The 16770-nt window shown below is 39.8% G+C and overlaps 1 protein-coding gene and 1 long non-coding RNA gene across 12 annotated transcripts in view; one reads left to right on the plus strand and one right to left on the minus strand.

Annotated features, from left to right (window-relative positions):
• GLI3 (GLI family zinc finger 3) overlaps positions 1–16770 on the plus strand; it is a 201635-nt gene that overhangs the window by 102221 nt on the left and 82644 nt on the right. For all 3 annotated transcript variants that reach the window (XM_077179092.1, XM_054643992.2, XM_077179098.1), the window contains one exon: positions 9745–9850. In XM_077179092.1, coding sequence (XP_077035207.1) covers positions 9745–9850 — 106 coding nt within the window. The remainder of the gene's footprint in view (positions 1–9744; positions 9851–16770) is intronic.
• Positions 1–16770, minus strand: part of LOC143694166 (uncharacterized) — a 135335-nt gene that overhangs the window by 27564 nt on the left and 91001 nt on the right. For 3 of the 9 annotated variants that reach the window (XR_013182479.1, XR_013182496.1, XR_013182478.1), the window contains 2 exons: positions 9756–9878; positions 5468–5627 (listed from right to left, as the gene is read on the minus strand). The exons of 1 other annotated variant lie outside the window; for it this stretch is intronic. This is a non-coding gene — a long non-coding RNA (uncharacterized LOC143694166). Of the gene's footprint in view, positions 1–5467; positions 5628–9755; positions 9879–12285; positions 12348–16770 lie in introns of all 9 variants that reach the window. 5 more of the 9 variants (XR_013182474.1, XR_013182480.1, XR_013182475.1 and 2 more) reach the window with 4 other exon arrangements.

Consider the following 16770-nt stretch of genomic DNA (forward strand, 5'->3'; position numbering starts at 1 on the left):
GGGAGCTTAGTAAAAGAACAAGCAGTTTCAGGCAATTGAGGTACAATTTTTAGAAGAAATAATGAGGAGTTATCACCGAATGGGTATTGGGGACAGCCAAAGATGATACAGAGACTCCATCATGAGAAGGCATGAAAAAGCACTTTTTTATTAGAAATACACAGTTGTTATAGAAACAATGGTGGACCTAAGACCTAATTGGCCTTTGGGAATCTTCTCTCACCTTAATCATTCACCTTCTCTCATTGATCAAGAAGGGATACCTCTCTTGTTTGACAAACAGAGATTGCCTGCCAGGTGTAGAGATTGAGATAATAATTGTTTTAATTCTTTCTCTGAGCTTTCTCACAGCCTTCCCCAGGAAAATCCTGGGAGAGCTGTGTCTCTCTCTGTTCATAGGATATGTGATTATCACAGGGAGTTAATAAAATACTGTCATTTTAGCTCTTTATTGGGACTTTTCACTGAAGAGGTTTTGATTGTCTCAGAAAGGGTTTCTCTCTGTTAACAGCAACCAGGTTGAGGCCCAGGGAAGTGACATAATTTAACTTATGACCCTTTTTGTTAAAAAATTTTCCTCAAATTTTGGCATGTAAAAATAACTGAGATTGATTGGAATATTGACCATATGACATCTCAAAAACAGGCTGAGCGAGCACTTAGAATAAATGTCAATAGGGCAAATTAAGGGAACTCACTGTGCTTTCCATCTTCAGTAATGATCTGAAACAAAAAGTAACCAGCATAAAAATGAAATACAGAGGAAGAAGTCTCTAAGAAGCTCAGGGAAGGTGAGAGAACATAGAGGAAGAAAACAGCTTAAAGTCAAGTATTTGGAAATGTCAAGAAGTAGCAACCAAGAATTGATTTGTGTTGACTTTATTTGACTTGAGCAGTGCCTGTTTCACCAGCAGTCCCCTAGAAATGGGAGGTAAGGTCACTGCCACATAATGAATACACTGTCTCGATGTGGAAAAATGAAAGATAATAGTTTTTGAGACTGTGTGTAAGAAATACATATCCCTGCTAAAAAGGGAAATTTTCAGAAACAGGTTATTTCTATTATAAATTTCTAAGGCTGCCTCCTCCTAAACAGTGTCATGAAACATGAAAATCTGATGCCCAAGAGTGCAGGGATGACAACCCAACCTGCAGGAAACACAGAAAGAAGAAACAAATCACTGTGATTAATTTAGAATATGGACAGAGAGCTTAAAGGTTGCAATAAATGTGTATTATCAAGTAGCCTGACAGCACATGTAATAACTATCTGCTCATCTGCAAGAGCTTGAAGAATGTGAACACCTCAGAAGGAGAGTAATTGCTCAGGGTGATACAGACAGAAGTTAAATAGTTATGAATATTTGGATGAAATTTTTAAAACTCAGATTGAACAACAGGGAAAAGAAATCTCTCAGAGTGTTCATCTCATTGTGCATCCCATAGAATCTGAGGAGTTTTAATATCTAAAAATAGACATAATTGATGTAATTATACATTTTCCTCTCTAATTCCTATCATGTCATAAAATACTCATCAAAGCTTCTAAGTATAACCTGGTTCCAACTCTTTCACACTGTGGTTCAGACCTTCAGCTGTTGAAAATCTGTTTAGCTACAGTGATTTTCCCTGCACTATACTGATACCCAACTGTTTGAGGTTTGGCCTTTCAAATAGGTTTTAAACTTGATTCTGCTACACAGAAAAGCACACAAGTCTCCAAACCCTTGTTTAAACAAATAATGTTTGCAGACTGACTCATTGCTGCTTACAAACTTCTAAGAATGTCACCAAAGCTTGTTGAATTACCTAACTTGTCTTCATTGGTTCCCACATCAAATCAGCAATACATGGGTATTTGTAGTCCCCCACCACTGCCAGGTTCTACATTTCTGTTGCCTTTCCTTTTACACAGCCACATTTACCTTTGCATATTACAGATATTTGTAATTGCTAAGTTAATGTGTCTAGCTGATATGAGGACATTCAGATGCATTCTTTGAGCTGTGTTGAGCCTTAGGGAATAACCAAGCTGATCTGTGGCAGCACCTCCTTCCTACTGTTCAGGAAGTCCACATTAAACTTCTGCTTAGAAGTTCTTTGGAGCTGAAAGCCTTGCTGTGAGATTTCTTCTTTAGTTCTTACCAGTGTGGATCAGGATTTGTTTTGTTTGTAATCTTTCAATTTCCTCACTTTCCACTTTGTAGCTCACCTTCAACCCCTGGAATTCATAGTGTGCTACAGAAATGAAGAGATAGATAGGTACAAATGATTTTTGTATTTATTGTGGTTATGGATCTAATTACTCGCTGCTTGCAGAGGAGGAGATGCTGAGGATGTGATCCTTCATACACATGTGTGATAAAAGGTGGGAAGCATTCCAGAGCAGCTGGGTAAAGCCACTTTGTGATTCTTGAGAGTTGAACATGGCTGCTCATTTTGGTTTTCATAATTTTTAGGGATGCATTTTGAAGTGGTGAAGGCTGCACTGACACATGGTGGCATGAGAAGTTAGGGGCAGGAACAGCAAGGCAGCAACTGTTGCAAAGCAGAAGCTGAATTATTTTATTACTGCAAGTCCTTTGGAAGTAGAAGAGGGAGGGATCTCTTTTGTCAGCTTCCTGGCAGCGGAGAATTTGTCATTTTCCTGCAGAAACCACATTATTAAGTTTTTAAGAAATGGTGCATGTGATCCAGAGGTTATGCAAAACATGAGCTGTGCTGTACCAAGAACCAGCTGTGTTAGATGAAACAATTATACCTCTAAGTAATGGGATGGTGAGCTTTCTCATCCTCTTCTCCTGAGACCATGGGCCAATGTACAGGTGCTGGGTGTATGCAGTTGTTCTCCTCTTCATGCAAGTTTTTTAAGGGTGCTTATAGGATGAAGCAGCCTGTGTTTCTTGGGTGGAAGGCAGGATATTCTGGATGCTTTTCCACAAATCTGCTGTTTGTTCTTGGGCAGATTGGGCTGATGGAGTGACTGGGCTTTCCTCCTCTAAAAAGTACATCCCCAGAGGGTTGTGGGACAGCAGTGCTTTTCCCATCCCACTCACCAGGCAAGTTCATGGCTTTTTGATCAGGAGTTATTTCTTCGCTTACCTGTGCATCCATCCCAGTGGAAACAGTCATTTGCAAATCACTGGGCTGTGATGAATCATAGATTGTGTTCTGAAAGAATTGGAGGCTTTTCTGTTCAAAGTGTTTTGTACATGCAATATATTTACTACCCTGGGAGTCTGTCTTACTACATTTTTTTCCTTTTTCCTTTTTTTTTTTTTTTTTTATTTCCAGATGGGCAAATGGCAGTAAGCACTGGAGTCTGCTGAATGGACTTGAGAAAGTTTAGTTAGTATTCCAGAAGGCAGTCCTGCTCCTTAGACAGCAGAGTTGCATTGACTGGAAAGAATAATAAAGTGTTCAAACTGAAATCAATCCAGCAGTTATTTAGCCAATACCTGCAGCAAATCTGGCATATTAAAACACCTCTCAGTGCCAGCTGATGAAACCAGTTCCAGCAACTTTTATTCCAGCACAAGAACTGCTCCTCCCTCAAGTGTTTGGCATAATAGCTGTTGTGGAACTGCTAACAATAAAACGTGTTCCCACAAGGTGTTTAGATTTACAAACTGAAAGTATTAAAATGGATGACAGGAACCTAAGATGTGCCAAAGTCTTAATTTTTGTTTTTGCAAAGATAGAAATTATTTTTCAGCCATAACAAGAGCTGGAGCTCTGCTCTGGTTTGTGAGGCTTGGCCTGGAACTCCTGTGGTTTAGTTTTAAGATCAGTACATAGGCTCTGTGAGCACCAGCAGAGGGTAGAAAGGGGAAGTTTGATCATCATTAATACACACAGACACAAGGAAGGGAAGTGAGCCAATGGGAAATTGTCTATTCTCTGAATGTGTTACATCTACTATATGTAATCACAATTAACATTTAGTGCTACTGGAATGCAGAGGACTTGCCCCTTAAAAGTTATTTTCCTCAATTTCTGTTTCTTGGCTTTATACGCTTACTTGACTTTTTTCCCAGCTTTTCCATGGCATTTCCTTTTCCCTATTTAGAATCCCCTTCTCGGTGAAGTCAGGTGGTGAGTTAGCTACATCCATGTCAGTGTGGCTGTTGCCACCTTGGCAGCGTGTGTGTGCATGCACACACAGAGCCACAGGAAGGAATCCTGAGGTAACTGGCTGTAGCACGGCAGTGGATCAGCCTGCAAACCAGCAGTGCTTCAGATGGCAACCAGCCACGCCTGAAGCAGCAGCCCCAGTCACCATAGGGAAACTCTTCAAAGAGCACAGAGTTAAGTGCATGCATTAACGTGTAGCTGTGGCTCAGTCATTTCTTCTTCCTGATTAAAGCCTCTGTATAAGCAGACGTAGAAAATATAAATCACCCCTTATTGAGAGAGAACTAAAAAAACCCTCAGAGACAACATGCGCTCTTATTGAGCCCTAATGCAAGATGTAAACAGAAATCCAAAATAAGATCTTTGCTTGGCAACTAAGAACCTAGTTCTTGCCATAAAACCTGGCAATACCATTAAGTTCAGATCAGTTGAAGGAAATGTATGTGAAGAAACAGTGGTGCCCTTAGGGACTCTGCAAAGCTGAATATTAGAAAATTCTCATCTGGTGATCGGCTTGTGAACCAAAGGAAGTGTAGAAATTTGCTGGCAAACTCTTCAAAACTGTTCTGCATATTGAAAAGACATTAACAGAGAGGCTATATTTTGCATCATACTGTATCTGTTACATCTGGTGTGAAAGCTTGGTATTGTCGTTCGGCATCAAGGCTGTAATGGATTTAAACAGGAAGGAGATTTCACCTCAAGTGAGGTTATATCTGAGATAGAAGTTTGCACCTGGCTCAGCTCTGACATGTAATTTGGTGAGCTGATTGTCCTAAGGACAAATGTGCTGAAGCATAATGAGGGCTTCCTGTGTTGGGCTTGGGATCTCTGTTTTCTTGGCCCTGACCTCGTGATACAGGTGCAGACATTGGGGCCACACTGGGTGAGTTCAAGCCAGTGCAGGCATCTTCTACGGTTATCACATTAGGGTTCACCACACACGGTAACTAAAGTTTTCTTGATGTGCTGAAAAAGGCAGCCTGTCATTTCAGCAGCCATCTCCCTCAAGCATTTGGCAGGAATCACAAGGTGCTTCAGCAAATCAGCTAGCTGAGGGCAGAGTGTTTTACTCATATCACCATCACAGCCGACCTTTCCAAATGTAGTGATCACCTAAGTAAGGCATATTTGAGAGACTAAAGTGTACAGAAGTTATCACAAACTTCAGCGAGCTTTGTAGCAGCCTAACCCTTCTGCCATCCTCTCAGGGTGTTGCAGAGCACCTTTGAGCCAGCTGGCATCATCCCCCTTTCCAACAAGTCTTGCTGTGAATTGCATCTCATCAGACTTCAATTCAGGTTTGCTGTTCAGCATCAAGGATCATACATACCTGTCCTTTCTCCCAGTTTCTTTCTCTTGATGCTGCAGCAGAGACTTAGGTTGTCGACTTTCAGAGAACAAGAGTAGGTCTCTTCTTTTTTCCTGTATGGCAATGATTGTAATTGGAGAGAGATGATCCTATTCACTTCTTTTAGAAGGTAAGAATGATTCTTGAAGGAGAAATAAGAAGGCAGGTTTTACACAACAGAAAGTCAGCATAAATTGACATATTTTCCAGAAAAATCTCACAGTATAAAATTGATGAGTTTGTAGCATTGCAGGCAGTTGTGTCTCACACTTTGTTTTAAGAAGACCCTGCTAGTGGTGCAGGGCACAGGAGAACATCTGAAGGAAGCTTTCAGCAGTAGGCAGCAGAAAATTCCAAAGGCAGCAATAGCTACCAAACTCAGCAATGTGTGAGCAATGTCTTCAAATATATTGCCAGTGCTTTGGCATGTCCTTACAAGTTCTTGAAAACAGTGGAATTTATGCACAGAATCAAGTACTTCTACTGAGTTGAAGCTGAGGGCTGCAAATACACAGCCAGCATCTGTCCATGTACTGTACACTTACATCAGTCTCTGCAAGGATGTCATTGGCCTAGGAATTCACAGTTGCATTTGGATGTCTGTAAGAAAACTGCCTGGCATACTCTCTGTAAGTTTGCATCTTAGCCAGAATTTTTAAGAAGGTAATAAGTAATTTCCTTAGCAGAATAGGAAGTTAGATTTTGTCGATTTGTTTTGGTGAGAGGAGTTCCTCCTTGCTGAGGGTAAGAGTTTTTTTCCTCACAGTTTAAATGAATTAATGAAAACATAGTCAGAGCAGCTATCCTGTCTCTGACACTGAGTTTTTCCCCTGGTTTTCTAGATAGGTAAAGCATCTTGCACAAACAACTGTGAGTCAGATAGGTTCAGATTCAATTCTAGCCTGACTAGTCTCACTTAATTTTTTACTTACCTACAGTTTCAATAATTGTGGCAGAACGTGCCATTAATATTCTGATGGTGCCTTTAATGAAATAGTTACTGGGTGGGATATGAAAAGTCAATGTGAAACTGGCTACAGCCGCAGTTACTGCTTTGTAAACTTATTATCTATTTCCATATAAATACATGTCAACCAATTACATTTTATGCCGTTTCAAGTGAATTCCAAGTGAAGCCCTGGATGATGGGTGCTTTGGCAGCTCTCTGATCTTAGAGTCTTTCTATATAAATATTCAGTGCTTTTCAAAGTGGAGTGGTCTTGGGCCCCCAAGCACGTAGAATTTGCCAGCTACTTTTATGCTGAGGGCTTACCCAACATGGCAGGATTTGATTTCCATCTGTAAAATTGACTCCACCAGTTCTGTAGTTCTGTACATTATTCTCCCTGTCTCCCATTTAGCATGTTAGTCTGCTGACAGTAGAGTACACAGCACTTAGCAGCTGGTTTGTGGAACCATCAGTCAGGAAATTGTATGATAAATAGGAGGTAGCCAGGTTTAGTGGCACTTTATTCTGCTTCAGCAGTTTTAGCCTGACTTGGAAAAGTCATCATGTAGTTTTTCTTAAGGGTTGCAACAAGAGATGGCTACAGTGTAGTAACTTATTACACGTACACTTGAGTTACGATGTTCACCAGCTGTATTGCTCATGTGTAAATAATAAACTGTGAGATGGGTAATTATGTTGAGGTTTGATATGCAGCTCTGCTCTGGACGGCTCAGGGCTGACAGAGACAGCTCCCTGTTCCATGATGGAGTACGGCTGTTTCCCAGATGGAAACTACAAACAAGATGCAACCAAGATATACAAAGGCGCTTAATGTGAGAGGACTCAAAAAAATGTTCTTGGAGATTTATAGCCCATGCATAAATAAAACTTGTTGATGATCTGCACTGCATAAGCCCCACAGAGAAAAATACCTTTTTTTTTGGGTTGTTTAATACTAAGTTTCCATTTCTCAGTGGAAAGTAAATTAGGCATTGAGGACGGTCAAATGGTGTTTCACTGCATAATTACTAGGACTGCTTTTAATGGGTAGGTGCTCAGGCTGGGCATAGTGGGACAGTGAAGAGGCTTGGCATGAGTGGGATTTCATGTTTTGGCCAGGTGAATCACATCCTGTCTGACATGAATATGAGTAGCAAAATCTCTGTGGTCTTACCTGTGCTCTCCAGACTCACTCTTTGAAGGAGACACATAGGGCAGAGAAGGATTTGCCTGTGCATTTATGACGGTGTAAGTGACTTCCTTTTTTGCTGAAAAAATGGTGGCAGACTTTATACTGTAAAATACTAAGACATCTGCTTTCAAACCTACTCCCTTTGGCTTCTGCTGCTGTAGTCAAATACTAGTTTAGCAGGTAGGCAGGGAGATGTGCTAAAACACACTTCCCATGGTGTCGCCTTGGTGTCTGCTGGGGAATGTGTTCAGAGGTGGCTGCAAGCATCAATGACACTCAATGACAGTGTGTTCCAGATCATCTGTGACCCATTTTTTACCCACATTGGAGACCATGAGTGATTGGCATGGGGAGTGAAGCTCATAACAGATTGCATGCCAAGGTCCAGTTGGTGCAACAGAGTCAGAATTAACAATATTGTGAGTTTGAGCTCCCAGCTTACATCATAAACCACAATTATTTTTCATTTATGGTTCCTAAGTCAGTAAATGGCTGAAATGTACTGTGGCTAGTCACATGCTGATGCCCTTTCACAAAATCAAGCTGTGTAACTGGACAGTCTGTGTCAGATGTTTCCAGGCTTTCTTGAAATACTGGGAATAGTTCCTCAGAAATTATTTCCCCTTCATCCCCTGTGTGAATTCCCTCAGGGCAATGAGGTTTGTTCCTCTCATTCTTCCCGCACTTCAAAAAGCAATAATAAAGCAACCCAACTTTTTAAATCATGATGAGGAAAAATCCTTTTTTTTTTTTTTTAAACATCTCTAGTTGAGACCAGGGAACTGCTTTCACAAATAATATAATCTAAGAGGAGATTTAAATTTTGATGAATAGGAAAGGTAGGAAATATAAAGAAAAGATACTTTCAAGAGCTGGTGGGCAAAATTGGAGTAGAACTAGTTTTACTGCAAGTACACGATTGATGTTTCCTTTTTTTCTAGAAGCATTTTAGTAAATCCATGACATGACCTAATGTCTGTACTTCTCAGCCTTTGGTGTCAGATAAACACATGACATCACCCAAAGTGGCAATTGGGTAATGGTTGTGTGCAGGATAAGTTTGTTTCATGCCACTGGAGGTGTTTAGCATTTTGTTGGAATTGTGAGTGTTTGGGAGGCAGTGGTGAGCAGCGTGTAACATTTTGAGGCGCGCAGATTGCAGCGGTGTGCTGGTGAGGAGAGCTGTGGTCTCTGTGAGCTGTGCCCCTTGAAGCTGGGGACAATCTGGCTGCAGAAGCTGTGGGGAGGGTGGGCCAGTGCCTGACTCCTCTGGGCAGAGCCCATGGGGTGTCAGGGGTGCATTCCCCCTTTTGTCAGCCTATCTCCCAGGTTCTCCAGAAGCAGCGGGAACCAGGAGTTCTGACAGCTGCAAAATCCCCCGTCCTGTGAAAGCCGTGGAGGACATAGAGCAGGGGAGCTTACTGCAGCCATGAATGCCTGGGTCTCCAGTCATGGGGACAAAGAAAGTACCCTTCCTTTTTAAGAACTGGGCATGAAATTAGTCCCTCTGTCCTCACACACATTCCTCCAGGTTGAGCCATTGGTGTGGTGCAGTTAAACATCTCCAACATGGCCTTTCCCAGTCACATTTCCTTTGCACATCATTGTCTGATTAACGCCAGTTTTACTTACATTTCTCAGAATGTCACTTCAGTTTGGCTTTCTGTTGTAGGAGTGTGTGTACATCTCTGAGGATATATGTTATGTTTTTATTGCATTGTATTCTCTGCTTAGACTTTTTTTCCTGGGATGATTTTTTTTCTTGTTTTAATACAAAATAAATAAATCAGGAATGCTTATGAAAGCCGTGATGGTCCTTTTGATCTGGTGCTTCACATATGGGCACATAATTATTTATTAAAGACTTTTTTAATGCCCTTTTCCATTTAAGCTATAAAAAGAGAATATTAAAATTAGTAAATACATATTCATGCAAACAGTGTGGGCCAAATTGTCCTCTCAGACAGACCTGATTGATAGCAGCATGGAAGGAGATTGTGACCTAAGTCATAGCACTCTTTAACGCATGCTTTTCAGTATCTGTTCTGTCTTTATGAATGTTGTTTTTAAAGAATCATTGGAAATACTCAGATCTGGGAACCTCGCTTGTTTTTTCAGATCCTCCTCACCTTTTTCCAGCATTCCACCCTCCTGTACCAATTGATGCAAGACATCATGAGGGACGCTACCATTACGAACCATCTCCCATTCCTCCTCTGCATGTGTGAGTATTCAGTGTTCCCCCTTGCTTCCTGAAAGAATGGACAAATACATGAACCTTTGCAATGCTTGAAACCACGTACCTGAAGCACTTTTCCAGTCTTTCCAAAGTGGGAGATTTACTTTTGGAAAGCATTGAGGTTATCTGTTCATAAAGCAAAGCCCATGCTGGTGCTTGAGGAATTCCTATTATAATAGGAAGTAGCTGGCAAAGGTTACCTGTGTCTTTTGCTGACATTTTTTCTGTATTGTGTCATTCTATAAAGGCTAAATTAAAAAGTGCTGAGCCCTGTGAAATACAGCCAGATAAATATGTATCTAATCTGTATTAAGCTTGGTTTTCTTCTTGGCTAAAATTTCCTTTCATGCCAAAGGTTTGTTTACAAAACAACCATTAGGTTGGTTTTCTTCCCTAGTGACTGCTATGAAGTATAATGAAATTTTTGGTAAATTTTCTTAGTCCCTGTAGTGTGCACATATAGGCAATCGGTTGATTGATGGGAATGTCACCCAAACAAAATGGCAAATGTGATAGAGCACATGGTTTACACAAAGATAAAAGAAATGAATACCAGTGATAACATGCATAGAAAAGGGTGGTAGTGGTGAAATCCTGTAGAAATAAAATTTATCTTATTCCAAATGGGGAGACAGGTATCAGCATTGCAGAATAAACCAGTGGATGTGTCCAGAAAACTGCTAAATACCATTTAAAATGAAGCTGAAAAGCAGGGCTTGGTGCTTCACTAAAAGGCTTGATGTATACATTTAATCATATCTACTAATCACCTCTCACACTGAGGAAATACAAGAAGAAAAGCACAAGTAATACTTTGAAGAATAATGCTAGTTGTTTAGATGGCAGATTGCTTTTCTATGGCTATTAGTTACAGCTGTGTAATTACATATATGCAGAAGAAAAATGAAGTTGTTTTAAAACAAGTCCTCCTCTGTGAGCAGAATTAATTGATATTAACAATCCTAACTACATGCCCAAGTACACACACAATATTTTACTAACAGTTTTTTTTTTGGGTCAGTCTTCTATTACTGAATTGTAATTTCAGAGCAAATTTGCCTGGAGGTAAGTAATAAATCTGTGTTGCAGTCTTCTTGGGCATTAGAGGAAAAGTGGGTATTTATAGAAAGAGAGAGCACAGAAATTTGTGATTTATTCCTCAGGGTTCCTCAGATGCTTCACCATTTACACCACAATCTACCACATAATAAAGTACACTCAAATTCATGCTTAAATTTGCTGCTAAATACTGTTGTAAGCTGAAGGTGTCAGGCTCAGATAGTCATTAGAGGGTAATCCTAGATTTTGCATTGCAGTCAATATTCTACATGGATGGACGCTTTTGGGAGCTGGGGGAGCTGATCCTGCTCATTCTGAAGCTAGTGGGGAATTTGCCTTTCTCTCTGTATTGGGCAGGTAGGGTAGGGAGTTCTAACCTGCATCAGCAGAGGACCATCATCCAAGACCCAAGTACTGCCTACCAGCTTGGAAGAAGCTTCTGCAAGTCTGTGCCATGTGGGACCCTTCCTGCATTTGCTGAACTGAGCCCTCCCTGGAGCCTCAGTCCCATGAACCCAGTCCACAGCACCCCAAGCCCACAGCAGGGCTTTTGGCTGGGTAGACCAGCGTTAGCTGCTTTGAGTGACAGTGGGAAATCAGGACTAGCAGTCTACACTGCTCTCAGTGCCAAGACTTCTGTAAGAGCCCCAAAAGATGTTGAAAATGCCTCTTTCATACTTTGTTTGTAGAGGTAGTCCCCTCTGACCCCAAAATCATGCTCCTTCTGTGGAAAGGTGCCCTGCTGCGTTCTGTGCACCCCTGCTCCCTGATTAAGTGGTGATTCAGCTGGGCCCTGCAGAGGCAAGGGGGTCTTAGCCAGATGTGATGACTGCAGGCAGCTGCTTTTGAAATATATTCTGATATCAGCCCAAAGTTTTAACTCAAAATTGCCTTTATATTGGCCATTTTCCCTTATTAACTTCTGATAATCCTTTTGCTCATTTGGTTTATGTCACTATTGGAATGATGAGCTGTAGTGGACACTTGGGGCTGTCGTGGTTGATGTAATTAAATATAAAAAAGGTAATTAAATATAAAAAGGTAATTAAGCAACTTCAAAAAAGTCATTTAGACTTCAACATTTTGGAGATGTTACGATTTGTCATGCTTTTGCAGTTTTCAGGAAAATATATTAATGTATTTACATGTGAGGTAGGCACCCAGTGGTTTTCTTGCAAGTTTTACAGAGCCAGGTGTTAGTAGCACTTAGGATTACCTGGGATCATTTGGAGCCATTACTTGAACTGCTGTCCTAATACCCATTTAAAAAAAATAAAGAAGAAAGAACTGAATTGAGAAGATATTTGAGAATTCTGAGAGAAAATGGCAAGAAACCAGTCAGGAAGCAAATGTTTACTTACAGCTTCAACAATGACTTCATTGTATGAGTGGTTTTCTCCTCAGCTTTGTAGTACTCTCAAATCTGTGTATGTAATATAAATTAAAAATAAAATTTAAAAAAGGCATAATTTTAGTTATCCAAGCTCCTTGAAATATGTTCCAGAACCTGCCAAGCCTTAGTGGAATTAGTTTAGGTATAATACAAGTGCAGGAAAAAATGTGAGGAGGGCCTTGTCTGCATGGTACCTACAGTGTCTGCACATAATTTTGAACACCGGCCAAGTGAAAAAGAAAAAAGAAAGCAGGAATTTTAAAGATGTTTACAGGGCTCTTACATACTTGCAGCTCTAAAAAGGTATATGTATATATATATATATATATATATATATATATATATATATATATATATATATATGATTCTTATAGTTTAATTGCTGATGGTCAGAACTGTTGCATCCCAAATTTTAGCCTGGAGCTGAATTTTATAATTTGAGTTATAAAACCTTAAAATAAGGGTTTATGTTTATGATGGAATTGGTGACAGATGCTTATGTATAGTAGGACTAGCAGGCATTGCTGTAATTATGCTATCGTATCCTATCATTAAAGATTTCAATTGAAAGAGGTTTATAAATTGCTCTTCCTCTTAGATAAACCACCCTACATTAAGGCATCAACGATATGGTGCAGAATTAAATTAAAATCTCATAAAATGAAATATGTTCTGTATTAGCTGTTTGACACTTAATTTGCCTCTGAATGAGTAGAGGAAATCACAAATTAACCTGCCTTTGTTTTTCCAGCCATGGCTTATTACGTGTTGGAACAACTGCAATTACAGCCCAATAATAACCCCCAACCCTTATGAATATGTACTGAAATGTGTCACTTTGTGTTACCAAAACCTGTTAGTACTGTGTAGTTATCTTGGAATTTCTACAGTACATCTTTGGTTTATACTTCAGGAAGATGTATGCAGCTTGAGTTGTTCTTCAGCAGCAATGGATGAATGGCAGAATTGAGGCTGGGGCTTGTGTTTTCCTTTTATTATTGTGTTTTCTCAAATTCAGTTTAAAAAAATCCAGTACACTGTAATTCAGTTTTGCTGCTTTACATTGAACAAGGAGGTTAAATTGTATGATAAACACCATATGATTAAAACAAACCAAAAGAAGCATGGCTTTAGTAATCGCATTCCTTGCTTTGTTTTTCTTTGTTGTTTTTGTCCAGCTTTTTCCTAATTTTCCTAATTTCCAAAACTGATTTACAAAGTATGGTATTAAAGGAGGAGCTGAAGCTTATCTCTGTTTTGGTCCTTGACATCTGCTAGGTCATCAATTAGAGTGTGATGGCTTCGCTGGTTGGTGTGCAGTGATTCAAAATCATGCTGCTAATGAGGGTGTTTATTTGAAATTAATACCATGAGTATGCTATTTTTCTTCAAGATCCAAATCACAAATTTATTATTGGCTAACTCTTCCAGTTGCTTGATGTCTTTGTTTGGAATGAGAGTTATTAGCAGTGAACAGAAGAAGAAGAAGGATGTCTACTTTTATGACAGTGCAAGTGTAAATAACTTCATAGTCCCACAAGTTTTAAAATCTGTCTTAGCTAGGATGAGAGTTTTTATTTGTTAATTAAAAAAAAAACCTCCTAAGGCAGAGGCAAAATTCTCCTGATGGATTGAAATTCAGCAATTTAGGAAGCTATTGTTCTTGGCCATTCATTCATTCCCACACTCAACCAAGTTGCATCAGTAGGTTTTTCCCAGTATGCTTCATTTCAAGGTTGAGTTGGACAGCCTTTAAAGGTGACCTATCCTGGTACCTTCAGGCACTGTTACTGTGGCTGTGGAGGGAACACATTCCTTCAGAGATGAGGCAGGAGACAACAGTCAGCTAGTTGGCAATATCAGGAATGACTCTGGGGCAGTGGCTTGTGTACATCCCGGAGTGGTAAATGCATGTGTTACAGGAGGCTAGTGGAAAGCTAAAGTTTCGGGGCTGAATGCTTTACAAGATGCATCATGCATGTTTGAAAATATTCATCCCTTTAGTCTCCATCTCTTTCTGCCATCCCTTTTTGCCTTAGCTCTGGACTACACATGAGGAAGAGTGAGCAGGTAAATCATATGCTTACAGTCGGGGGAGAACGCCTTTGCCGGGAGAAAATTGCATGGTACAGCTGGTATATTTTAGCTCCCTAGAATCAACAATATTCCAAGCTCCTTTTTTTTTTTTCCTAACTGCTGATTGAGACTAGCAAGTTTGGCACTCTTATGCCCTGAAATGATACATGTGCGGATAACCATGCATGTGCCTTACATGAGTGCTTTGAACAGACATTTTGAACTTTCTCAATGCTCTGGTACTAAACCAAAGCATGTGTTTTGCTTGCAGTCAGCTCCAAGTTGATAAAAAGGGAGACTGATTCTTAGATATATTATTTTATACGTAGTTTATACACACATCAATTACACCAGGGTGGAAAGAAAAGCAAAGTCAGGCCCAGACACTCAGCTTTCATCATAGTTTGATTTTGGACCATGCAGCAAAATCGGGGATACCAAATGTGAGAAGATTAAAGCATATCCATGATTATGGGAGAAACTGCTAGTCACACATTTGATAGGATGTTTATGTTTTCCCAGCCTTGTCCCTGACATTATGAGTTTTCTTTTAATTTTCATTTCTAAGCTCTAATTTATTTTTTAAAATCTGAGTGTTTAAACCTCTTAAATCTTTTACCTGCTGCTTTACCTCAGTGTACCTCTAAGCTGTAGACTTGGCAAGGAGTTTGTCAGCTTGTCAGAGCATTCATTGAGCCTTTCACAGTGGGAAGGAGAACCCCACCCAGCATGAAAAACATCACTCATTGAATTGGCTTTAATTACTTTAAGACTTGGAATGGGTTTTATGGTTTAGCCAGGAGCCATCAAAGAAGAAAGGCTGGGAAGCTCTTGGGACATGAAAAGATGACTGTAGTTACAGCTTCCCAAAATTATCCGTGAAAGTATTTTCTTTAAACAGGAAGAAATCTTGTACTAAATGTGAAACACCCCAAGAAACCTGTCTCTGTAAGTGAAGTGCAGCATGCAGAATAAGCAGCTGCTCATAGCCTGGAGGATTTTTATAGCAAGTCTCTGAGAAGGGATCAGCATGGTCTGGTGACTCGTTAAGGTTATACAGAATTTGTTATGTGCCACAGATATGCATGTTGTAGGCTCTGCAAGCAGCGTGTATCCCTCTTTCCTTAGTGATTATTCAGGGAAGTAAAATACCAGTGCCAGATGCCCACACATAAACTTCAGCAGATAGTTTTCTTTCAGTGCCAGACCTTTTACAAAGCTTGGAAATAGGAAGCTTCTGTCTAGGTTAAAACTGTGGTATCTCACTCAGTGTATAGTTTTGCATCATTTAAAATAGTGAATCAGTGTTTTGATCATTCTTATGAAGTGTTATTTACCTCAAGCTTTGCAGAACGTAAATTCTCCTTCGTTAGCTTTGTAATGCTTGCAGAAACAGAGTGTTTTTAAAAACTATCTCAAAGTGCAAAAAGTTTGGAAAGCAAATTAGTAATGTCATATATTGAATTGCAGAAAAAAAGGTTAAGTGTTTCTCTTAAATTTTTGATTCTGAACTACCTTTTAAAATAAAAGAAAGTAGGTTAATATGTGGATAAAAATAGTTAAATATTTTTGATATAGCTGTTTTATTTAAGTTGTTACATTCATTTGTTTAGGTAAACTGCAGTCTGAAGTTACTGCACAGTCATTTCAACTCTTCTGTATTTCTCACTGATTTTCTCTCTTCTAGGAAAACGCAGTATTTAGGAAAAACGATCTTACTTAATTTCTGCTGAAAAATAAATTTTAGATCAAATAAGGATTCACTGCTAAAATCCATCCCTGTTTTAAGCCAGCACATTTACATGAAAGTCAACAGAATTGCCTCTAAGCGCACCAGATTACATTTGGTTCACATCATTCATCTGTTTCTGTGGTGGATAATACTTTGTGACATAATCATTTTCTCTGGAGTAGCTAATTGTAATGCCAAGGAACTACAGATTTATAAAGGAGAAACAATAGCAGCAGATAAATATTGAGTTAACAGAGGCTCTTTGTTCTTTTTATACAGCCAGCTTGATTTCAGGCTGTCTGGGGAAGTTGCAGCAATTGAAATTAGGGGAAAATTATGGTGAAATTTTTAATGTAGAGGGAAGAGCTTTTAAAATGTAATGGTTTGTTTTGTTGAAAACTCTTGGTAGAAAGTTCCCCCAAATCTTTGGTTCATGGGGTTTTTTTTTAATATTGAGAAAAGCACTCGAGTGGCAGCAGCCCCCAGCCCTAATGAGCAAGACGTGCCGCCAGTGGCTGGCAGCTGGCTGACCACCTCTCTGCAGCACTCTGCAGTAGCAACAATGCACAGGGCATCCTGCCCTGTGATGCAGGGGGAGGAAAAATTGGGACAAGCCCTTGGGAGCACTCCCCCGATGGTCTAAAG

Source organism: Agelaius phoeniceus, chromosome 1 (genome assembly GCF_051311805.1).
Source record: "Agelaius phoeniceus isolate bAgePho1 chromosome 1, bAgePho1.hap1, whole genome shotgun sequence".
Lineage (NCBI taxonomy): Eukaryota > Metazoa > Chordata > Aves > Passeriformes > Icteridae > Agelaius > Agelaius phoeniceus.